Source organism: Salvelinus alpinus, chromosome 1, assembly GCF_045679555.1.
Source record: "Salvelinus alpinus chromosome 1, SLU_Salpinus.1, whole genome shotgun sequence".
Taxonomy (NCBI): Eukaryota; Metazoa; Chordata; class Actinopteri; order Salmoniformes; family Salmonidae; genus Salvelinus; species Salvelinus alpinus.
In genome coordinates, this window is record NC_092086.1 from 108746387 (window position 1) to 108771544 (window position 25158).

At 44.5% G+C, this 25158-nt stretch overlaps 1 protein-coding gene across 1 annotated transcript in view; it reads right to left on the bottom strand.

Annotated features, from left to right (window-relative positions):
• LOC139538400 (endoplasmic reticulum metallopeptidase 1-like) overlaps positions 1 to 25083 on the bottom strand; it is a 51088-nt gene extending 26005 nt beyond the window's left edge. Inside the window, exons 1-9 of the mRNA XM_071340389.1 lie at positions 24726 to 25083; positions 22754 to 23058; positions 16302 to 16429; positions 15087 to 15192; positions 10096 to 10242; positions 9778 to 9870; positions 3702 to 3914; positions 3005 to 3128; positions 2607 to 2703 (exon numbers count right to left, since the gene is read on the bottom strand). Coding sequence (XP_071196490.1) covers positions 2607 to 2703; positions 3005 to 3128; positions 3702 to 3914; positions 9778 to 9870; positions 10096 to 10242; positions 15087 to 15192; positions 16302 to 16429; positions 22754 to 23058; positions 24726 to 25000 — 1488 coding nt within the window. The 5' untranslated portion in view covers positions 25001 to 25083. The remainder of the gene's footprint in view (positions 1 to 2606; positions 2704 to 3004; positions 3129 to 3701; positions 3915 to 9777; positions 9871 to 10095; positions 10243 to 15086; positions 15193 to 16301; positions 16430 to 22753; positions 23059 to 24725) is intronic.
• Between the last annotated feature and the right edge of the window lie 75 nt (positions 25084 to 25158).

Genomic DNA, 25158 nt, shown 5'->3' on the forward strand with positions numbered 1-25158 from the left:
GATGCGTCGTGAAAGTCGTGAAACAGTGTTGTTTGATGAAGGCATTGTCTATATTGTTTTTTGGGGCTTTTTCCCCCAGCATTGTCCCAGCCATATCCACAGCAGCAGGAAGAATTAAGTCCTCTACAATAGTATGGGGCTTGCCTGTCCTAGCCACACGGTAGCTCACCATATAAGACGCTTCTAGCCCCTTCTTATTAATGGTATATGTTGCTTTTATACATGTCTTACAACTCAAAAGTTGTCTTAATTCTCACTCAATAAACTCCCGTGGCTTATTTTTCAAATTAGCATGTTTTGTTTCTAAATGTCTGCACAAGAGTGAAGGTTTCATTGAGTTGTGAGAAAGTACTTTTGCACATATAACACACTGTGGCTGAGGAAAGGCACTATTCTCAATATAAGTGAACCCCAAATCAATGTAAGGGGGCAGTAGCTCTTCGGCTGCATCAGATTCACAACTGTCAGTGTCCATGCTAGCCGGGGCTAGCAACAAATGTAGAAATACTTATGCTAGCATTGGATGGGCTCGTGGAAGCAGAACAACTTGTGTCGTCGACAGCTGCAGGTGTAGTACTGCTGGTAGTAACAGTACTACCAGTAGAGCTGGTATGTGTCTCTATGGACGCGGGCCTAACTGTTTTTAACCATTCATCAATTTTTGAGGAAACCGAACGAGCAGCAGCTACGTTTGGCTACATACGGACCGTTAATGTAATTCCCGCGAGAGAGTAACGGTTAATGTGATTGGATATTAATTATCTGACTAGGCTACCTGTATTTGACATTGTGTTGTTATTTCGCTGAACACTAGATGGTTTCATTTTATTTTTGGCAGTGAAACGAGGCTACTCAGGCGAGAAAAAAACATCATCCAAATGTATAGCCCCGGTGGAAAATCTAAATGGACTGTTTGAAAATGTTTATCACATTTTTATTTGGCGTACCCCCGACGGCATTGCGCCTACCCCAGTCTGAGAATAGCTGTTCTAGGGCAACATACTGAATCCATAGACATTCAGTCCAATTGGAAAGTATTCAGACCTCTTGACTTTTTCCACATTTTGTTACATTACAGCCTTATTCTAAAATTGATTAAATCGTTTCCCCCCCATCAATCTACACATAATACCCCATAAAGGCAAAGCAAAAACAGGTATTTAGAAATATTACATTTACATAAGTATTCAGACCCTTAACTCAGTACTTTGTTGAAGCACCTTTGGCAGCGATTACAGCCTCAAGTCTTCTTGGGTATGATGCTACATGCTTGGCACACCTGTATTTGGGGAGTTTCTCCTATTCTTCTCTGCAGATCCTCTCAAGCTCTGTCAGGTTGGATGGGGAACGTCGCTGCATATCTATTTTAAGGTCTCTCCAGAGATGTTTGATCAGGTTCAAGTCCGGGCTCTGGCTTGGCCACTCAAGGACATTCAGAAACTTGTCCCGAAGCCACTCCTGCATTGTCTTGGCTGTGTGCTTGGGGTCATTGTCCTGTTGGCAGGTGAACCTTCGCTCCCAGTCTGAGGTCTTAAGCACTCTGGAGCAGGTTTTCATCAAGGATCTCTTTGTACTTTGCTCCGTTCATCTTTCCCTCAATCCTGACTAGTTTCCCAGTCCCTGCCAATGAAAAACATCCCCACAGCATGATGCTGTCACCACCATGCTTCACCGTAGGGATGGTGCCAGGTTTCCTCCAGATGTGACGCTTGGCATTCAGGCCAAAGAGTTCAATCTTGGTTTCATCAGACCAGAGAATCTTGTTTCTCATGGTCTGAGAGTTCTTTAGATGCCTTTTGGCAAACTCCAAGCGGGCTGTCATGTGTCTTTTACTGAGGAGTGGCTTCAATCTGGCCACTCTACCGTAAAGGCCTGATGGTGGATTGCTGCAGAGATGGTTGTTCTTCTGGAAGGTTCTCCCATCTCCACAGAGGAACTCTGGAGCTCTGTCAGAGTGACCATCGGGTTCTTGGTCACCTCCCTGACCAAAGCCCTTCTCCCACGATTTCTCAGTTTGGCCAGGCGGCCAGCTCTAGGAAGAGTCTTGCTGGTTCCAAACTTCTTCCATTTAAGAAGGATGGAGGCCACTGTGTTCTTGGTACCCTGCTCCAGATCTGTGCCTCGACACAATCCTGTCTCGGAGCTCTACGGACAATTCCTTCGACCTCATGGCTTGGTTTTTGCTCTGACGTGCACTGTCAACTGTGGAATAAGGCTGTAGCATCTTAAAATGTGGAAAAAGGGAAGCGGTCTGAATACTTTCCCGAATGCACTGTATGACAGAAGAGAAGCTTCATGTATCTAATTATAGACAAGTTGACTAACAAATATTCTACCAAAATGTTGGAAATTATAAGCAGAAACATATCTAAATCAGGCAACAACAAAATAAATCCTGCACCCCCTTTCAGAAAAATGGTTCTGCCGTCTCGGACTAGCCTACAGCTAGAGGGTTGGGTGTGGGCCTCAGATTGTCACATTATCACATATAGTCGGGTGGTTGTGGATGGGTTATTAGCAATTGTGGGCGAGTGCGGGTGAACAAACAACTGACCCATGCACCACAAACACACACACACACACACACACACACACACACAGCTCACCCCGTAGTAGAGGTTCTTGGCCAGTGTGTGGATCAGGACCATCGTCCCAGTGGCAGCAGAACCATACATAAAGATGCATGTATAGAAGTCGTTGTACCTAGAGGACAACGGAGAAAGAAAACTATATTTATGCAAAATGATATGACTTATACTTCTATAAGTAATGACAATATTCTATATTGTTAAAATAATAAAGTTGTCCTCTAGAGTGTGTGGTTGGGGCGATCCAATATAAACACACAGAAAAAAGAGTGATTGGATACATCTACTTCCATACATCTTCTCTTGTTATACTCTGGACATTTGTTATTTATGTCTAAATGGTCAAATAAATGTTGTCTAAATAAACTAGAAAATGTACACTTCCTGAAGAAAATGTGTGTTTCAAGTGTTAATACCAGAACATGGATCGTCCTGTCAGCGACACAACCAAGGCTATGATGAGCACTGTCAGCAGAGTGACCAACCAGCTGAGGATGACCACCGCCGTGGCATAGGCCAGCTCCTTTATGTAACGACCTCCTGGGAAAGAGAGGGAGATACAGTACACAGCTAGTCAGGGATGGGGTCAATTCAGGAAGTCAACTGAAATTATATTTTCCCCCGGAGAAAGCCATTGAAGAAAATGTACATTAGAATTTCAGTTGACTTCCTGAACTGAAATGGAATTTACCCCAACTCTGCTGTACACAGATAGTCATTCATCCTTTAACACACTTTAGAGGGAAACAACCAATAAAGGTCCCCCACATTACCAAACTAACCTGCTCTGCTCAAACACATAAACCCTTTACACTCGTGGGGATTGGCCTATATGGATAGGGCTAAATAGAAAGGTTTCTTACGGAAGAAATATGAAAACGCATAACCATGGTAGCAATTCAAAAAGGTAACAGTGGAGATTATGGGAAAATGATTAGACCAAAGTTAAGGACACCTGACAAGACTGAATCCCAACATTACACAGTTGATTTTGTGTGCCTTTTACATTTACTGTACTCTTCGCTGCATTTGTTCATAACAACATTTGACAATACTCCCCGCCTTCACACAAATCTGGGTCAGGTCGCAATCTATGCTCATGATGCCACTTACCCACATTACTGGGATGGGAGCACTTCTTAAATAGGTAGAGGAAGGTTGCCATGGCAGTCATGTAGTTGATGATGGTACCAACGCGGGCCGGGTACGCCACCACCACAATGCCAAGCAGGTCGAAGAACACCATGTTGCCATGACGATACTCCGACGAGTCCGCCAGCTCCTCAGACATCGCCAGGTGCTTCAGTACCGCCAGGATGTTGTCACCTAGGGATATGGGAAGGAGGTGAAGTGAAGTCAAATTTGATTTATTGAACCCACTGGTGTAAATTGGGTACAAAACAGGCCTCTCTTCCAGATGAGATTTAAGGTAGAATTTGTATTTGTATTTATTAGAGATTGCCATTAGCTGCTAAAAACATTGTTTATGATGAGATTGAGAAGGAATTTCTAAAAAGCTGTTACATTTGACCTTCAGTCTAAAAGCTCTTTGGCCTAACAATTATTAATATCCATGGACATTATTTATTTGATCTTTATTTAACTAGGCAAGTCAGTTAATAAAAAAATCTTATTTTCGATGACGGCCTAGGAACAGTCTTGTTCAGGGGCAGAATGACAGATTTTTTACTTGTCAGCTCGGGGATTCGATCTTGCAACGTTTCGGTTACTAGTCCAAAGCTCTAACCACCAGGCTCCCTACCACGCCATTAGATGAGAGGGTTTGTCTGATCAAATCCCAGCTGGATTATATTGCTGTTGTGCCCTTTAGCCTGAATAGCTGCAGTGATTCACTGATATACCGAGTAGAGCAACTGTCTTCAATAGAAGCATTTTCTAAACAAACAATGCAATATATCAATCATTAAACCAACAGACAGACAAAGGGACCAGTGGGAGGATGAAATACATGAACGTGCTGCATTCTATGCCAAGACAGCATCAATCCCTAAACAAATACAACAAATACAACACAAAAATACACAAACGTATTGTGTTTGTCTAGCATAGCGTTAGTGTGTTATGATTAGACTGAGGGCTGGGTCAGTTGTGCTGCCTGTCTGTGATGTCCCCTGCTGTCAGTGGGTTATGAATGATCTCAGTATGCTGCAGACCTGGGTTCAAATAATATGCTAAATTATTTAAAAGCTTTGTCTGTGCTTGATTGAGCTTGCCTGGCTTAAATGGACCAATAGAAATGTCCAAAACAGCAAATCGCAAACATCTGGCACTCCATGGTAAACTAGACTAGAGCAAATGCTTAAAGTATTTGAAAGATTTCCAATAGTAACTGAACCAAGGATTGGTATGCTGCCAGTGCATCTCCCCCTCTCTGTTCGCTTGAAAACACAAAAGTAAGTAAACAGCAGCTTAGCCTGGTAAAATGGCCAGCCTTGCACAAAGCTCCATTGTTCCAGTGTTCCGTTTGATATCTCCACGGAGTCCGTTCTGCCCCCAGAACGCAAACATAAAGCATTGCTTTCATTTGGACATTGGCTGCCTGATAGCCTGGAATCCAAACTGACTTAGCTGTGTTTAAACTGAAACAGTGGTGAGCCACAGATTTCAGTCTGGTTTAAGCAGGCTAGCTTGGCTGGTCCTCTGGGTTGGGGGAAACTAGGCCTTGTCATACTGAAATTATTTGATGTTCTTAGAGTTTCACTAATTCCCTCCACCCAGTCGGAGATTAAGAATTACACTACAAATTGACGAAGGTATAATTTGCATCTAGATTTGCATCTAGTTTTGAACCAAAACTAACAGCATGTATCTATAGTAGTTTTGGACCAGATTACAACCAGAAGTGAGAGCATGCATCTAGTTTTGGAACAGATTACAACCAGAAGTGAGAGCATGCATCTAGTTTTGGACCAGATTACAACCAGAAGTGAGAGCATGCACCTAGTTTTGGACCAGATTACAACCAGAAGTGAGAGCATGCATCTAGTTTTGGACCAGATTACAACCAGAAGTGAGAGCATGCATCTAGTTTTGGACCAGATTACAACCAGAAGTGAGAGCATGCATCTAGTTTTGGACCAGATTACAACCAGAAGTGAGAGCATGCATCTAGTTTTGGACCAGATGTGAGGATAAAGATGAATTACTTCTAAAACAGATCCTGGTCCATTTATCATGGTGGTAGTGGACAGACCAATACCTTCTAAGATATGGGGAAATACTCTTTTCACGCCACTTCAATACCGAAGTGCTTTAACGTAGCAGGTTAGGAGAATTAACGCAGCAGGTTAGGAGAATTATGCTTACATTTGTAAACAATCACATATACAGAATCTCTTATGCGTGGGAATACTTTGGGAGACATTTCCAAAATTAAAATCACTTGGAGTTCATTTGCCGGTGTTTTTACAGTCTTATGTCCAACAATAAAAAACTGCTCAGAAAACTTGGGGAGTCAAATAAATCCTGCGGGGCGCCAGTTAGGGAACCCTGCTTTAAGATATACTCGCTCACCTTCCTTCCTTCCTTATCTGTTCTTTCTCCACCATACAGGGTTAGACTGCTATGTTGTTCAAAATAGCTCAAGATAGTAATATTTCATGACTGTCTTGATGGGCTGCTTCTATTTTAGATACTTTATTTCCCCCACTACTGTTTATGTGTGGACATGTTTATTCTACCTGGTAGTTAGAGGTTAGAGTAGAGTGCTTGGTTGAGCAGTATGTGGTGTTTATTCTACCTGGTGGTTAGAGGTTAGAGTAGAGTGCCTGGTTGAGCAGTATGTGGTGTTTATTCTACCTGGTGGTTAGAGGTTAGAGTAGAGTGCCTGGTTGAGCAGTATGTGGTGTTTATTCTACCTGGTGGTTAGAGGTTAGAGTAGAGTGCTTGGTTGAGCAGTATGTGGTGTTTATTCTACCTGGTGGTTAGAGGTTAGAGTAGAGTGCTTGGTTGAGCAGTATGTGGTGTTTATTCTACCTGGTAGTTAGAGGTTAGAGTAGAGTGCCTGGTTGAGCAGTATGTGGTGTTTATTCTACCTGGTGGTTAGAGGTTAGAGTAGAGTGCCTGGTTGAGCAGTATGTGGTGTTTATTCTACCTGGTGGTTAGAGGTTAGAGTAGAGTGCCTGGTTGAGCAGTATGTGGTGTTTATTCTACCTGGTGGTTAGAGGTTAGAGTAGAGTGCCTGGTTGAGCAGTATGTGGTGTTTATTCTACCTAGTGGTTAGAGGTTAGAGTAGAGTGCCTGGTTGAGCAGTATGTGGTGTTTATTCTACCTGGTGGTTAGAGTAGAGTGCTTGGTTGAGCAGTATGTGGTGTTTATTCTACCTGGTGGTTAGAGTAGAGTGCTTGGTTGAGCAGTATGTGGTGTTTATTCTACCTGGTGGTTAGAGTAGAGTGCCTGGTTGAGCAGTATGTGGTGTTTATTCTACCTGGTGGTTAGAGGTTAGAGTAGAGTGCCTGGTTGAGCAGTATGTGGTGTTTATTCTACCTAGTGGTTAGAGTAGAGTGCCTGGTTGAGCAGTATGTGGTGTTTATTCTACCTGGTGGTTAGAGTAGAGTGCTTGGTTGAGCAGTATGTGGTGTTTATTCTACCTGGTGGTTAGAGTAGAGTGCCTGGTTGAGCAGTATGTGGTGTTTATTCTACCTGGTGGTTAGAGTAGAGTGCTTGGTTGAGCAGTATGTGGTGTTTATTCTACCTGGTAGTTAGAGGTTAGAGTAGAGTGCTTGGTTGAGCAGTATGTGGTGTTTATTCTACCTAGTGGTTAGAGTAGAGTGCTTGGTTGAGCAGTATGTGGTGTTTATTCTACCTGGTAGTTAGAGGTTAGAGTAGAGTGCTTGGTTGAGCAGTATGTGGTGTTTATTCTACCTGGTGGTTAGAGGTTAGAGTAGAGTGCTTGGTTGAGCAGTATGTGGTGTTTATTCTACCTGGTGGTTAGAGTAGAGTGCCTGGTTGAGCAGTATGTGGTGTTTATTCTACCTAGTGGTTAGAGTAGAGTGCCTGGTTGAGCAGTATGTGGTGTTTATTCTACCTAGTGGTTAGAGTAGAGTGCTTGGTTGAGCAGTATGTGGTGTTTATTCTACCTGGTGGTTAGAGTAGAGTGCTTGGTTGAGCAGTATGTGGTGTTTATTCTACCTGGTGGTTAGAGTAGAGTGCCTGGTTGAGCAGTATGTGGTGTTTATTCTACCTAGTGGTTAGAGTAGAGTGCTTGGTTGAGCAGTATGTGGTGTTTATTCTACCTGGTGGTTAGAGTAGAGTGCTTGGTTGAGCAGTATGTGGTGTTTATTCTACCTGGTGGTTAGAGTAGAGTGCTTGGTTGAGCAGTATGTGGTGTTTATTCTACCTGGTGGTTAGAGTAGAGTGCTTGGTTGAGCAGTATGTGGTGTTTATTCTACCTGGTGGTTAGAGGTTAGAGTAGAGTGCTTGGTTGAGCAGTATGTGGTGTTTATTCTACCTAGTGGTTAGAGTAGAGTGCTTGGTTGAGCAGTATGTGGTGTTTATTCTACCTGGTGGTTAGAGTAGAGTGCTTGGTTGAGCAGTATGTGGTGTTTATTCTACCTGGTGGTTAGAGGTTAGAGTAGAGTGCTTGGTTGAGCAGTATGTGGTGTTTATTCTACCTAGTGGTTAGAGTAGAGTGCTTGGTTGAGCAGTATGTGGTGTTTATTCTACCTGGTGGTTAGAGTAGAGTGCTTGGTTGGGCAGTATGTGGTGTTTATTCTACCTGGTGGTTAGAGTAGAGTGCTTGGTTGGGCAGTATGTGTGCTACAGACAGTGAAGGGTGTTTAAGCTTCCTTGGCGTGAAGGTTAGAGGAGAGTGACCGTTGGTAGAGGTTGAGCAATGTGAGGTGTGCTACAGCCTACAGCAGATTGTGTTTACACTACCAGGGAGGTAAGTGCTTGTTTGAGCAGTCATTTTCATTAATGGATGGAATGTGGAGTGAGAGTAGGGAGCAGACAGGGGCTACCTAGCTGCGTTGAGGACTAGGTTGTGAGCTACAGCCTACGGTACAGTAGAGCTGTCATTGATAAATGAGATATGGAGAGAGAGAGGGAAGGAGGGAGGGAGAGAGGGAAGGAGGGAGCAAACGGAGGGTAAAACACACTGTAATGGGTCTGAGTGCTCATCTGAGGAATAGAAAGAGATTGTCTTTCTGTACTAAAGTCAGTCTGATTGTCCGGTTGTTTGGAGTCATTTGTAAAACTATTGACTCTTGCTGCCATTAAAGCTGTATTATAACAAATAGGATCATGTTGCACATCACAGTGTGTTAACAGTAAGTGGACGGTGTGTATGAAAGTATTGGCACCATGATTTGAGTGAGTGAACTCCATTGGTGATAATGAGGTAAGTAGTGGTCCCGTGTGGCTCAGTTGGTAGAGCATGGCGCTTGCAACGCCAGGGTTGTGGGTTCATTCCCCACGGGGGGACCAGGATGAATATGTATGAACTTTCCAATTTGTAAGTCGCTCTGGATAAGAGCGTCAGCTAAATGACTTAAATGTAAATGTAAAATGTAGTGTTTTGTCTCTGTCTGAGCTGAGCCGAGCCTACAGCAGATCTGTCTGTCTGGCGGCCTGAGCCGAGCCTACAGCAGATCTGTCTGTCTGGCGGCCTGAGCTGAGCCGAGCCTACAGCAGATCTGTCTGTCTGGCGGCCTGAGCCGAGCCTACAGCAGATCTGTCTGTCTGGCGGCCTGAGCTGAGCCGAGCCAGGGAGCACACAGAGGAGAGAAGAGAAGGTTATGGAGGTGTAGATTGCCCGTCTGGCCTGAGCTGAGCATTGGCACATGGAGAGACGGAGTGAAGTTGATGGAGGGAGGTATAGCTTGCCTGTCTGGTCTGATCTGGGGGCGGGCGTTAGTGACCGTCCAGGACACCGCTGTTCACCTCAGCGTCTGGCACATCGCCACGTGAGCCAGCAGAGTGTGGTGCTGCAGTGACATGCTTGGTTCACCCTGGGAAGAAGGCATAGCCCACTTCCTCTTGCTTAACCCCCACCAACAAGGACCTGAGCTGAGCTAGCCAAACACCATGGTAGAAGTCAGACCCCCAGAGAGACATGCATCACCTCCAGCCTCAGATTGGAGATGGAGAAACAGCCCTCTTCCCACACACAGACAACATTCTCTGTTCATAACAGAGAAAGCACCGCTATGGGCCCCATAGAACTTACCTGCCCTCTGGATGGAGTCAGTCAGTATTCTGTCGGATGTGTCGTACTTGGTGTGGTAGAGGAAACCGTTCTCAATGAAGGCCAAATCAATTCCTACAGAGACACAGAGAGAGGGACAAGAGGGTCAGGTCAGTGAGATTAACAATGCTCAGCTAGGGGGAATGGAAATGAACTGTTCATCTAGAGGCTAATGAGAAACACACTAAAGGATGAACTCAGACAACCATTAAATAAAGTGAAGGCAGTCGGATAGGCAGTCGGCTAGTCTGCAGGTAGACATGGCAGCAGAGCGGAGAGCGAAGAAGGCAGAAGTTTTACCTGGAATGTTTCCGAAGTCCCTGTAGATGCGGAAGTCCGTGTCAGATGGGATCACACCGCTCTGGAAGACTTCCTGTCCCACCACCGAGGCAAAGGGATGTTTGGCAGCATGGACATAGGCCTGGACCAACCAGGGGTTCTCAGGACCTGGGGGTGTGTGTGTGTGTGTGTGTGTGTGTGTGTGTGTGTGTGTGTGTGTGTGTGTGTGTGTGTGTGTCAATGTAGGAGAGCAGAGACAGGAGGGACTCGTAAAAGATGTGAAACCATCACTTTAAACTTGTACATAGAGTCCACCCTTTAAAGCAGGGGTTCTTAAATTTTTTCAGCCTGGGACCCAAATGAGAAATTCTGTGTTTTCCTGGGACCCAAGATTAGAAAAATATGCAACTATACGTAAATATTGGTACATTTCATTGCCGTTATGCCTAAAACAAATGCAATATAGACAAAAACAAATAACAATGAAATACCCATATAAATATCTATTCATGTTTATTTTACCCATTAAAAACACTCTTATCTGTCAAGGTTGGAACTGTAGCTGTTGAAATACCATAAATCATTTTCATTCTGAACTGGGGAAAAAACTGACTGATCACATCGCACAGATGTATAACAGAACCACAGGAGGCTGCTGAGGGGAGGAAGGTTTATAATAATGGCTGGAACGGAGAGAACGGAATGGCATCAAACACCTGGAAACCATGGAAACAATGTGTTTGATACCATTCAACTAATTCTGCACAAAACACATTACGGGTGATACTCGTTATTTCTCAAAGTTTGTACAAAACCAAGAGAGAGAAAGTCATCGCTGTATTTGCGTTTCATGACGATTGAGCTCAGTCAGAACTTGTGGCTAGTTTGAGTCCATTTGATGACAGCGGTGAGTGATTGCGAGTGGGGATGACAAGTCAGTGGCTGACAGCACATCATCTGCTGCTGAACGACAGAGCTGCAGCGTGTGGGTCGCGGAGTGATCTTCAAGAAAACTGCAGGAAAAAGATCTGGTAAACGACGAAGCACACGCATCTTCCTCCCACTTGTGCAGCTGCCAAACTGAGCTGAGATACAGCTGCCAAACTGAGCTGAGATACAGCTGCCAAACTGAGCTGAGATACAGCTGCCAAACAGAGCTGAGATACAGCTGCCAAACAGAGCTGAGATGCAGCTGCCAAACAGAGCTGAGATGCAGCTGCCAAACAGAGCTGAGATGCAGCTGCCAAACAGAGCTGAGATGCAGCTGCCAAACTGAGCTGAGATACAGCTGCCAAACTGAGCTGAGATTAAGCTGCCAAACTGAGCTGAGATACAGCTACTGAGCTGAGATACAGCTGCCAAACAGATCTGAGATACAGCTGCCAAACAGATCTGAGATACAGCTGCCAAACTGAGCTGAGATACAGCTGCCAAACTGAGCTGAGATACAGCTGCCAAACTGAGCTGAGATACAGCTGCCAAACTGAGCTGAGATACAGCTGCCAAACAGATCTGAGATACAGCTGCCAAACAGATCTGAGATACAGCTGCCAAACAGATCTGAGATACAGCTGCCAAACTGAGCTGAGATACAGCTGCCAAACTGAGCTGAGATACAGCTGCCAAACAGAGATCGCATTGAACAGTGAGCGCAGTTGCACTTGAACAAATCAATTCCAGTAATTCATTAAATAATTATACATTAACTATGACACTTCACGATGCACTATTAACAGGTCCGCGACCCACTATGGGTGCGACCCATACTTTAAGAAAGGCTGCTTTAAAGGATTAGGGCAGTCCCCGACTAAAGAAAATCTTGGTAGACCGAAAGTAGTCTGTTCTTTTTTAACGTGTATTTTTCGATATGTGTTTAAATAATAAATAAAATCAACTATATGCATTAAGATTGACTGATGCTTTAAACTCACTGTTGGATTAAATAACACACAAAGGACTCAAGAGGGAGTCAGAGATCTAGAGGAAGAAAACAACTTTAACCCGACCATCTTCCTCCTGTTGGCTTTCACAGATTCTGCCATTACTCTCCTGAAGTAGCCGGTAAAAGGCTACACGAGGAGTCAGCAACCTTTCTCATGTGGAATGCCAATTTATCTTACCATTTCTACTGATCTGCATGCCAGTTATGGTTTTCATATACACATTTTCGTGAAACAGTTATATTTAATTTATAATAACATCTTCATATTTCAAAACCATGTGGTTAATCAAAATTATATCCAACTCTAAATGAAAATGATACAAACCTAAAAAGTTACTTCTATTGCCTTTGCTAATTATATAAAAATAGCCTACATAAAGCCAACAAATAAAAGCATTGCAGCCTGCAGGTTGAAAACATCCTGATATAAATAAATATCCTATTAATCACATTGGCTACACATGGCCTGTCTGCAACCAACTTGAAACATTGTATCAACTATTAACTTGGGTCTGGCCTGAAGCTTGAGCTAGCTAACTTGCAACATTGTATAAAATACTCTGGGCCCTCAGTTTCTCCACACCAGTGAGCTCAGGACAGACACAGCTGTAGGCTATTTGCATAAGAAGCAGTGTTTGACTTGGGCAGGAGCTCACCGAAGCGGAGTACCGACACCTCACATGTTCTACTGCTTGAGCTCCTGTTCCTCTTTATAGAATAGTAGCTCAGAAGTGTTGAGGAGCTCCTGCACCTAAATATAAACAGTACCAGAACCCAAAATGAGGACCGGAACCTATTTCAGTCCAAGTCAAGCCCTGATGAGAAGTAATCAGTCAGGCCTATTTTATGATGTTTCCACTGGATTAAAGCATAGCATTTTTCCCTTTCACGCTGAGTTGTTATCGAAAGGGAGAGGCCTGGAAAGATTTTTCAAGTACATTGAGGAACTATTGTCATTCTCAATGGATGTAAAAACAGACTTTGTTTGCTGTTTGAGGCGAAGAAAACATTACTTTAGGAAGCTCCACAGGTCATTAGTGGTGGTGCATTAAGCCAATCAGAAATACTATCAGATCCCCAAATGGGCACGTTTATATGCCTACATTTGCGCAGGAGCACTCCAAACAAAAGACTATGACTAAACTAACAAAACTCGTAAATGCAATGAAATAAACCAAAACTTGTTTCTCACAAGTGTAGCATAGGTTGTGCGCTCAGCAAACAACATGTCCACTCAGACAATGAGAACGGTAAAAGACTGGAATAATAATATTCAATGCATTAAAATAAATTACCATAAACAAAGTAACAAACATTGTAGATTAGAAATTATAGGAATTAATGGTAAAGGTACTAGTGGTTATATATGTAATGGGGAATTGATAGACACTAACAATCAAACGCAAAACATTCACACAATGAAGTCATGAAACAATGAATGTGCACAAATTGGCAGGAGAGAGCTCATTCTGGAGAGAGCTCTCATTCTGGAGAGAGCGCATTCTGGAGAGAGCTCTCATTCTGGAGAGAGAGCTCATTCTGGAGAGAGAGCTCATTCTGGAGAGAGAGCTCATTCTGGAGAGAGAGCTCATTCTGGAGAGAGCTCATTCTGGAGAGAGCTCTCATTCTGGAGAGAGCTCTCATTCTGGAGAGAGCTCTCATTCTGGAGAGAGCTCTCATTCTGGAGAGAGCTCTCATTCTGGAGAGAGCTCTCATTCTGGAGAGAGCTCTCATTCTGGAGAGAGAGCTCATTCTGGAGAGAGAGCTCATTCTGGAGAGAGAGCTCATTCTGGAGAGAGAGCTCATTCTGGAGAGAGAGCTCATTCTGGAGAGAGCTCTCATTCTGGAGAGAGCTCTCATTCTGGAGAGAGCTCTCATTCTGGAGAGAGCTCTCATTCTGGAGAGAGCTCTCATTCTGGAGAGAGCTCATTCTGGAGAGAGCTCATTCTGGAGAGAGCAGTGCATTTTGCATCTGGGCGCATGGTCAATCTGCATTGACGGTGCAGCATTTACGGTGATACTGCCTCTGCAGAAGTCAGGGCATTCACACTTCTTGTGCTTCGCTGAGCAGTGCAAAGTTGTTGTCAAGGAAGTGAGTTTGTGTTTTCTACAGGATGTACCGCCCCCACCTACCGTCAACCAATCAGGTCAATGCAGAGCTATACAGAGCCCTCCACATTGTTATAACATTTGGGAGGAGCATGGCGATGCGGTACAGAGCTGGATTTGCCCTCTGGAGGCTCCGCAATTACGTCCCATACTCCATACGGAGCCACCGACCACATTTTCAGATCAAGCATAAATTGTCTTTTAGTCTAGGCCTCCGCAATGGATTAGTTCACTGAGATATATATATATATGTTACTGCTCGACTAAAACAAATCGCCTAACGACCAAACAACCGACCAGTCGACTAATTGGGGTCAATTCCAAGCATAAGATATTTTACAACAGCAGCCAGTTTCTTTCTGCAGCCAGTGAATTGATTTTCCTGACACACCCCTCTCTCCTCAAGCTGACATTGCTGGGGGCCATTTGCATTCTGCCAGGTGTTCCTGTATGACCGCTCTATTCTGTTCCCTGAGGGCCAGGAAGGTTTGTTCAGCTGCTGACACAGACACCTAAATAAATATGTTCCCATTGGCCTGGATCCAGGTCCAATCACTGGTCTAAAACACAGAGTAGGTAGAAGTTGCCCTTAACCCCTACCCCACAGATCTAGGATCAGATACTACTTTATTTATTCTCCTGGTCAAGGTTAGGTTTGGGAGTAGGCTAATCTGATCCAAGATCTGTGGTGTAGGGGGCACCTTCTACTTAGAAAACACCAATTCTTTGTCCCCCCCACCCCCGCTGCCTCCACCTACCACCTGTGAGTGTGTGTGTGTCTCCACCTACCTGTCTGAAACACCACCTCTTTGTCCCCCCCACCCCCGCTGCCTCCACCTACCACCTGTGAGTGTGTGTGTGTCTCCACCTACCTGTCTGAAACACCACCTATTTGCCGCCCCCACCCCCGCTGCCTCCACCTACCACCTGTGAGTGTGTGTGTGTGTGTGTCTCCACCTACCTGTCTGAAACACCACCTCTTTGCCGCCCACGCCTGCTGCCTCCAGGTTGATGAAGGCTCGGACCTGCTTGGCCCAGGGATGCTGAGTGATGAAGCCATGACTCGCCTGGGGTGGTGGGGAGAAGGTATTTATTTTTTTATGTTTCACATTCCATATTATGTAATTTAATATCATTTTACAAGAGCAAGCAACCCTTACACACGAGGAATAGCATTTATGATTCTGGCTGAAAATGTATGTTCACTCAAAATGTGATTGTGTGAACTTAGTTGACCTCCTAACATCCAGTCCAGTGTTCACTAGTGTCGCCCAGTGTCCCTCTCTGTCCAGTGTTCACTAGTGTCCCCCAGTGTCTCTCTCTGTCCAGTGTTCACTAGTGTCCCCCAGTGTCTCTCTCTGTCCAGTGTTCACTAGTGCCCCCCAGTGTCTCTCTCTGTCCAGTGTTCACTAGTGTCCCTCTGTCCAGTGTTCACTAGTGTCCCCCAGTGTCTCTCTCTGTCCAGTGTTCACTAGTGCCCCCCAGTGTCCCTCTCTGTCCAGTGTTCACTAGTGTCCCCCAGTGTCTCTCTCTGTCCAGTGTTCACTAGTGTCCCCCAGTGTCTCTCTCTGTCCAGTGTTCACTAGTGTCCCCCAGTGTCTCTCTCTGTCCAGTGTTCACTAGTGTCCCCCAGTGTCCCTCTCTGTCCAGTGTTCACTAGTGCCCCCCAGTGTCTCTCTCTGTCCAGTGTTCACTAGTGTCCCTCTGTCCAGTGTTCACTAGTGTCCCCCAGTGTCTCTCTCTGTCCAGTGTTCACTAGTGCCCCCCAGTGTCCCTCTCTGTCCAGTGTTCACTAGTGCCCCTCTGTCCAGTGTTCACTAGTGTCCCCCAGTGTCTCTCTCTGTCCAGTGTTCACTAGTGTCCCCCAGTGTCTCTCTCTGTCCAGTGTTCACTAGTGTCCCCCAGTGTCTCTCTCTGTCCAGTGTTCACTAGTGCCCCCCAGTGTCTCTCTCTGTCCAGTGTTCACTAGTGTCGCCCAGTGTCCCTCTCTGTCCAGTGTTCACTAGTGTCCCCCAGTGTCCCTCTCTGTCCAGTGTTCACTAGTGCCCCCAAGTGTCCCTCTCTGTCCAGTGTTCACTAGTGCCCCCAAGTGTCCCTCTCTGTCCAGTGTTCACTAGTGTCCCCCAGTGTCCCTCTCTGTCCAGTGTTCACTATTGTCCTCCAGGGTCTCTCTCACCTGCAGCACATTCTCCTCAGCTCCATTGAAGAGGAACACCACCCCGTGTCGTAGAGGTGTGGAGAGGTTGGCCAGGGAGTGGAGCACCTCCAACATCACCGCACAGCTCACTGCATCGTCACTTGCACCTGTCACACACACAGGTTACATGGGGTCAGAGACTGAGGAAGGCTGGCACAGTAACACTGTGTGTGTGTGATCTCATAAAACTATATGGGTGTGTCTCTGAATATTGGTGAGCGAGATTAGTGTGTTTGTGTGTGTGTGTGTGTGACAATTAATGCCCTGCTGAAATTCCTGCCTGGAAGGCTGATTGCATAATCACACAGTGGGGGCAACAGTAATCACTTACTACCTAACCATCAGACAAGCAACACAATGATATCAACAGTTCCCTAACCATCAGACAAGCAACACAATGATAGCAACAGTTCCCTAACCATCAGACAAGCAACACAATGATAGCAACAGTACCCTAACCATCAGACAAGCAACACAATGATAGCAACAGTTCCCTAACCATCAGACAAGCAACACAATGATAGCAACAGTTCCCTAACCATCAGACAAGCAACACAATGATAGCAACAGTTCCCTAACCATCAGACAAGCAACACAATGATAGCAACAGTTCCCTAACCATCAGACAAGCAACACAATGATAGCAACAGTACCCTAACCATCAGACAAGCAACACAATGATAGCAACAGTTCCCTAACCATCAGACAAGCAACACATTGAGATCAACAGTACCCTAACCATCAGACAAGCTACACATTGAGATCAACAGTACCCTAACCATCAGACAAGCTACACATTGAGATCAACAGTACCCTAACCACTTTAAGTCTACTTAGGCTTTTAAAACTGTTCATCAGACAATCTACTGCCTCCTTCAGCCCCGTGTCCCTATACTGCTGCACTGAAGGTAAAATGCCCCTCTCATGCCAGGCTGTTGACTCAGGAGCACATATTACCCGGCAGGGTGCAAGGTGCAGCAGTGCCGGTCTAGCCACTAACTCTCTCTCTGTCTCCTTCTACTGTTCTACTCTAAAGCTATCCCCGTCTAATAACTTTAAAAAACACAAAAGGAGGGGTAAATTTCACTAGACACATCAAAAGGAGGATGGAATTCCACTTTCTGCCCCACTTGGCCAGCCCCATTCCACCACTATCAGTAGGAAATCTCTCCACGGTTAACTGTGGCTGTTGTGTTAGCCACGGTCTCATCCTGCAGTGCAATATTGTTGTTGACTGTCCGGTATTCTATTGTTGTTGACTGTCCGGTATTCTATTGTTGTTGACTGTCCGGTATTCTATTGTTGTTGACTGTCCGGTATTCTATTGCTGTTGACTGTCCGGTATTCTATTGTTGTTGACTGTCCGGTATTCTATTGTTGTTGACTGTCCGGTATTCTATTGTTGTTGACTGTCCGGTATTCTATTGTTGTTGACTGTCCGGTATTCTATTGTTGTTGATTGTTCGGTATTCTAAACTCAGCAAAAAAAGAAACGTCCCTTTTTCAGGACCCTGTCTTTCAAAGAGAATTCATAAAAATCCAAATAACTTCACAGATCTGCATTGTAAAGAGTTTAAACACTGTTTCCCATGCTTGTTCAATGAACCATAAAGAATTCATGAACATGCACCTGTGGAACGGTCGTTAAGACACTAACAGCTTACAGATGGTAGGCAATTAAGGTCACAGTTATGAAAACTTAGGACACTAAAGAGGCCTTTCTACTGACTCTGAAAAACACCAAAAGAAAGATGCCCAGGGTCCCTGCTCATCTGCTTGAACGTGCCTCAGGCATGTGGCAAGGAGGCATGAGGACTGCAGATGTGGCCAGGGCAATAAATTGCAATTTCCGTACTGTGAGACGCCTAAGACAGCGCTACAGGGAGACGGGATGGACAGCTGATCATCCTCGCAGTGGCAGACCACGTGTAACAACACCTGCACAGCATCGGTACATCTGAAAATCACACCTGCGGGACAGGTACAGGATGGCATCAACAACTGCCCGAATTACACCAGGAACGCACAATCCCTCCATCAGTGCTCAGACTGTCCACAATAGGCTGAGAGAGGCTGCAGTGAGGGCTTGTAGGCCTGTTGTAAGGCAGGTCCTCACCAGCAACAACATCGCCTATGGGCACAAACCCACCATCGCTGGACCAGACAGGACTGGCAAAAAGTGCTCTTCATTGACGAGTCGCGGTCTTGTCTCACCAGGGGTGATGGTCGGATTTGCATTTATCGTCGAAGGAAAGAGCGTTTCACCGAGGCCTGTACTCTGGAGCGGGATCGATTTGGAGGTGGAGGATCCGTCATGGTCTGGGGCGGTGTGTCACAGCATCATCGGACTGAGCTTGCTGTCATTGCAGGCAATCTCAACGCTGTGCATTACAGGGAAGACATCCTCCTCCCTCATGTGGTACCCTTCCTGCAGGCTCATCCTGACATGACCCTCCAGCATGACAATGCCACCAAACATACTGCTCGTTCTGTGTGTGATTTCCTGCAAGACAGGAATGTCAGTGTTCTGCCATGTCCATGAGGAGGAGATGCACTGCAGTACTTAATGCAGCTGGTGGCCACACCAGATACTGACTGTTACTTTTGATTTTGACCCCCCCCCTTTGTTTAGGGACACATTATTCCATGTATGTTAGTCACATGTCTGTGGAACTTGTTCAGTTTATGTCTCAGTTGTTGAATCTTGTTATGTTCATACAAATATTTACACGCTAAGTTTGCTGAAAATAAACGCAGTTGACAGTGAGAAGACGTTTCTTTTTTGCTGAGTTTATATGGGAAAGAAAAACATTGAAGGAGGAAAACACAATACAAGAAGTCAAGACCTGCCTAGAGATTTCCTGTCGAGCAGGTTCTCTTTCTTATGAAGGTAGAAACAACACATGCCCTCAAGGCCAACGATGAGTACTAACCAGGCCAATGTTTTTTATTGAAACACCCAACAACTACAGCAGCTAATCAGGGACTGAGGAGGATGATATTTATTGTAGGCCTAGGAACGCTATTGACTTGGAGCCTAGGCTATACTTAGTATGGGAATATTTATACTCAATGATATGTGATATATAGGCTGCTACAGTATATCTTCAAATGACTCACATCGACACATTGAGTAAGAAGGGAGGGAGCGAGAGGGAGAGTAAAAGACAGAATAAGAGAGAGAGTAAGAGGGAGAGGCAGAAAGAGAATCGTATGATCCAGCCCTGCGTAGCGGGCTGGCCGGTCAGGGGAGGAGCCAGAGACATGGTGGCCTGTTCAGTCTGAACCAGATAGACTCGAGTGCCGTGCCACAACTAATGTTGTCAAAACACAGTAGTCTTGTTACCCTCAGAAATGTGTGTGTGTGTGCGCGTGTAGTATGTGTAGTGTGTTATATCGACAGCGTATGTCTATGTGAGTGCCGGGCTCATGTGTGTGTGTGTCTGTGTGTTAAACAAAGCCAACAGGTGACCGTTGCTTCCTCCCTGTTCACACACACTTCTCCATTGGGCCTTGCTTGCACAGAGAACAAGCATCACATGGGACAATGCATGTGCTAATTCTTTCTTCTGTTTTTTTCCCCCACAATGTGCATGTTTTGAATTCCTGAATCCAGCTTCCTCTTTCTGAGAGTATGTGGAAGCCAGGGAGGAAGGAAACATGCCAATGCCTGGGTTGTGTTTATTTTCTTGCTCCCCATCCAATGTATTTAACCACCTCTTCTGGTATCAATCTCCTGGTTTAAGGTACAGAACTTCATGTTCAGACTTTAGAGAACATTCATTTCTCTTCAGGGGTTATGGGGAATGAATTATGGTTGGAGAACTGTATGTAGGCTTAATCTGAGATTCAGTCTGAAACTATTCTTGGTTTGCACCATGTTGGACTGTAAGTTGTAGCCTGTTTTGTCCTCTCGGTTTTCAGGGACACCGCAGCCTCTATTAGAGGTCGACCGATTATGATTTTTCAACGCCGATACCGATTATTGGAGGGCCAAAAAAGCCGATACCGATTAATCGGACAATTTTTCAATATATTTGTAATAATGACAATTACAACAATACTGAATGAACACTTATTTTAACTTAATATAATACATCAATAAAATCAATTTAGCCTCAAATAAATAATGAAGCATGTTCAATTTGGTTTAAATAATGCAAAAACAAAGTGTTGGAGAAGAAAGTAAAAGTGCAATATGTGCCATGTAAAAAAGCTAACGTTTAAGTTCCTTGCTCAGAACATGATGGTGGTTCCTTTTAACATGAGTCTTCAATATTCCCATGTAAGAAGTTTTAGGTTGTAGTTATTATAGGAATTATAGGACTATTTCTCTCTATACCATTTGTATTTCATATACCTTTGACTATTGGATGTTCTTATAGGCATTTTAGTATTGCCAGTGTAACAGTATAGCTTCCGTCCCTCTCCTCGCACCTACCTGGGCTCGAACCAGGAACACATCGACAACAGCCACCCTCGAAGCATCGTTACCCTTCGCACCACAAAAGCCACCGCAAGGGGAACAACTACTCCAAGTCTCAGAGCGAGTGACGTCACCGATTGAAATGCTATTAGCGCGCACCCCGCTAACTAGCTAGCCATTTCACATTGGTTACACCAGCCTAATCTCGGGAGTTGATAGGCTTGAAGTCATAAACAGCTCAATGCTTGAAGCATTGCGAAGAGCTGCTGGCAAAACGCACGAAAGTGCTGTTTGAATGAATGTGTACGAGCCTGCTGCTGCCTACCATCGCCCAGTCAGACTGCTCTATCAAATACCAAATCATAGACTTAATTATAACATAATAACACACAGAAATACGAGCCTTTGGTCATTAATATGGTCGAATCCGGAAACTATCATTTCGAAAACAAAACGTTTATTCTTTCAGTGAAATACGGAACCGTTCCGTATTTTATCTAACGGGTGCCATCCCTAAGTCTAAATATTGCTGTTACATTGTACAACCTTCAATGTCATGTCATAATTATGTACAATTCTGGCAAATTAATTACGGTCTTTGTTAGGAAGAAATGGACTTCACACAGTTCGCAACGAGCCAGGCGGCCCAAACTGTTGCATATACCCTGACTGCTTGCACGGAACGCAAGAGAAGTGACACAATTTCCCTAATTATAAGAAATTCATGTTAGCAGGCAATATTAACTAAATATGCAGGTTTTATGCTAGCTAGCAACTTACCTTGGCTTCTTGCTGCCCTCGCGTAACAGGTAGTCAGCCAGCCACGCAGGCTCCACGTGGAGTGCAATGTAAGGCAGGTGGTTAGATCGTTGGACTAGTAACCGGAAGGTTGCAAAAACGAATCCCCGAGCTGACAAGGTAAAAATCTGTCGTTCTGACCCTGAACAAGGCAGTTAACCCACCGTTCCTGTGCCGTCATTGAAAATAAGAATGTGTTCTTAACTGACTTGCCTAGTTAAATAAAGGTGTAAAAATCGGCCAAATCGGTGTCCAAAAATACAGATTTCCGATTGTTATGAAAACTTGAAATCGGCCCTAATTAATCGGCCATTCCGATTAGTCGGTCGACCTCTAGCCTCTATACACTTCTTCAAAATAGTCAGAATGAATCTAAGATAACTCAAGCAATTTGTCATTAACTTTGACATTTTTGCCAGAAGAGATTTTAGTCGCGCAATTTTTATATCTAACTAAGATGTTTGGTGCAGTATTTCTCGATGAAAAAAGGTGCATGAAAATGAGTCGTCACCTCGTTGAATGACAGAAAATACTTTATTCAAGGATCCCTACTGTTGACCAATCACCGACTAAGGGGCGTAGACTTCAGCTCTGAAATTCGTCTTGCCTCCAGAAAAAACGTTGAGTGGCCATACAGCCGGAAATAAAATCTCACCGAAGTCCAAAAGGTTGTCATAATATGTGCGCGAACTCTACTGAGCTGTTTAGGCTGGGACGCCTTAGGGGTTATACATATGTAGAGAACATGTTTCTGTTTTTTAATATGATGATTTTGCGTTCACGTTACTGTATGAACTAATAGGACCTCCCCACCCAACTGTGGTTAAACTACAGTACACCACCACTACTACTGTTGCTTACTGTCTTGACCTAAATAACAAACATCTCTGTCAATCAGTCATACACTCAACCATTTGTGCCTTACATAACATGTCTTTTAGCTATTCTCTTCAGTAATGTAACTGTAACTAATAACACTAGTCACACAGACAAGATTTTATCCACTAAATGAAATGTAAGGGAAGCAGACCCAGGCCTGGTCATAGCTAGAGATAGTGATTGTATTCGGCCTGTTGTGTGTGAAAACCATGGTTGTGTTATCGTGTGTGTGTGTGTGTGTGTGTGTATGGTGTGTATGGTGTCCCAGGAGTGGTGAATAATAAACCCTAAGATATAATAAAGACTAATTGGGTGTGTTGTATTGTACCTGGACTGTTGGCCACAGAGTCAAAGTGGCAGTTGGCCAGCATGAGGTGCTGAGCCCCAGCCTTGGGCTCCAGGCGGACAGCGATGTTGCTGACCCGGTCGTAGTAGGAGGTGAACCCTCCCAGGAAGTCAATGCTGAAGGAGCCTGTGGGTCGCTGGACGTCCACAGTGACAGAGTGGGGTCCTGAGGCGCTGTCGGCCTTGATGTGCTCAATCTGCTCTAGCAGGAAGTTAACCGTTAAGACCTCATTCTCCGGGCTGCCCGTGGGACGGGGACCGACGCTGGTGATACGCTCCAGGTGCTTCCTGGTAGAAAGGGAAAGGCATGCAGGGTGTGAGTCAGCAAATCAGGTGAGACATGTTCAGTAAAAGGTCTACTACATCTGCAGTTTCTATCAAGTTTCATTTCAATCATTTTGATAAAGTAATTTTAATAAGTATGAACAGTTTCTAAAGTTGTTCTTTGCTTTCAGCAAGCATAGCTAATAACTTCCAAATGTAGGCTAGGCCTAATATTATCATCCCTTTTGACCTGACGTATGTTACGTTTTGTTGTGCATAATAATATTAGAAGAGTTAAAACATTGTGAGGCATCCTGGCAATGTTTTGAAGTGGGATATGTCTTCTGTCATCCCGTACTGTTGGCCTAGTCATATCAGTACTGTAAATAGCCTACTGTAGAGCCTGTTTAGTCGTTTTTTTAGAGACAAAGCCTTTCCTGTTTCCTTTCTGCTTTTTCGGTTTGCAAAAATTCTGGCAGCTACAATAAGATCCACACCAATAAGGCTGTAGGTCATTTGACACTCCACAGGGCCTATGTGGTAGTTTACATTGAGGTAGCCTATGTAGACCCTCACCCCCACCCCTTCCCTAGCCTGGTCCCAAATCTGTTTCAGCTGTCATGCCAACACATATGGTCATTGTCAAGGAGCCAAACAGTTTAGTCACCACAGGAGTTGGCAATACAGCACAAACAGATCTGGAACCAGACTACCACTTCCCTTACGCCACTAAAAACAGGAAGAATTCCCCATGGACTGTTTGGCTTTGGCTAGGTCAACTAGACTGTAAAATCCAAATGACTCCAGATGAATTCCTTACTTGTAGCCTATGTCTGACAGGTTTGCACTCAGATTATGTAGGTGTCACATTATTTGACACTTTCATAAGGCTAATATATATTGTCCCCACCCCTTCAATTCCCTTCCTCCACTAAAGAGAACTCGACATGGACTGTGTGGGTGTGGCTAGGTCTAGGTAGACTGTAGTGTCCTTAATGACTCCAGGTGGTTTCCTTTCCTGTATGTTAGCTTTAGGGTTGCCCTCAGATTATATCACCTACTGTATGTGTCCCATCTGACACATTCATCAGGCTTATGTGTCTACATCTCTCTACCTAGTAGTGTCATAAAGCAGGATTTTATCAAATAAGCATCCAACTGCTCCCTGATTACCGGAAAAGCAGCCTTGTATATATTTATTACAGGAATGTAGGAAATAAAATAAGTAGTTCCTTTAGAAAATGGTGTTATGCTACAATTATTCAAATGTAGAGGATAATTGGTCTATTTGTGTCTGATATTTATTCACTATTGACATGTTCAGACAGACTATGTCAGCGCCACAAACTGTCAAGAAACAATGGAGAAGGATTATTTTATACTTCCACCGCCACTCCCTCCTATTATGAACCGACCGTTAGCTACACCCTAGCGACACCTGACATGGGTTACCTAGAATGACAACTAGTACCAGTGGCTTGTAGCGTAGCTAGGTGGAACCAACTCTGAGATAACCTTTCCTCTAGTTGTTTATCTCACACACCGGGGTCGTTAACGCCGTATTGCAAACTGGAAGTGATCGCAATGGAAGAAGTAACGTTAACGTTCGGCTAATATCAGAGATTCTATATATGCAACTTGTTGAGAATATAGCTATCTACAATTCAATTGACAACAGTATCAAGATTTACCTTGCCCTGATAGCATTGAACTCGCCAGTAGATTTTCCAATGACTAGCTGCTGTAATGATAAATGAACAACTCCCCACAGCACCAGAATAAATACAGTCACCAGTGCCACTCCGACGCCTTCGTGTAGCAGGTACAAGCTCACTTCAGGCTTCTTTTTTACTTCACTGCAGCCGTTGATTCCACGTTGATCCTGAGAGCCATTCTTATTTTCCGATACATTGTTTTGCGTCCCGTATAAGGATTTTATTCTCCTAATTGTGGTGTCCCTCTCCATCTTTGCCACTAGTACACATATATATGAACGTCCAATACACCAGCAACCGTCGCTTCTGGAACACCGGACAGATCACGAAGAGGGACAAACTTCTCTCGCTACAAGCAGAGGGGAAAAGGCGAAGCGAGAGAGATAACTGGGGCCAAAATCTGTAATCT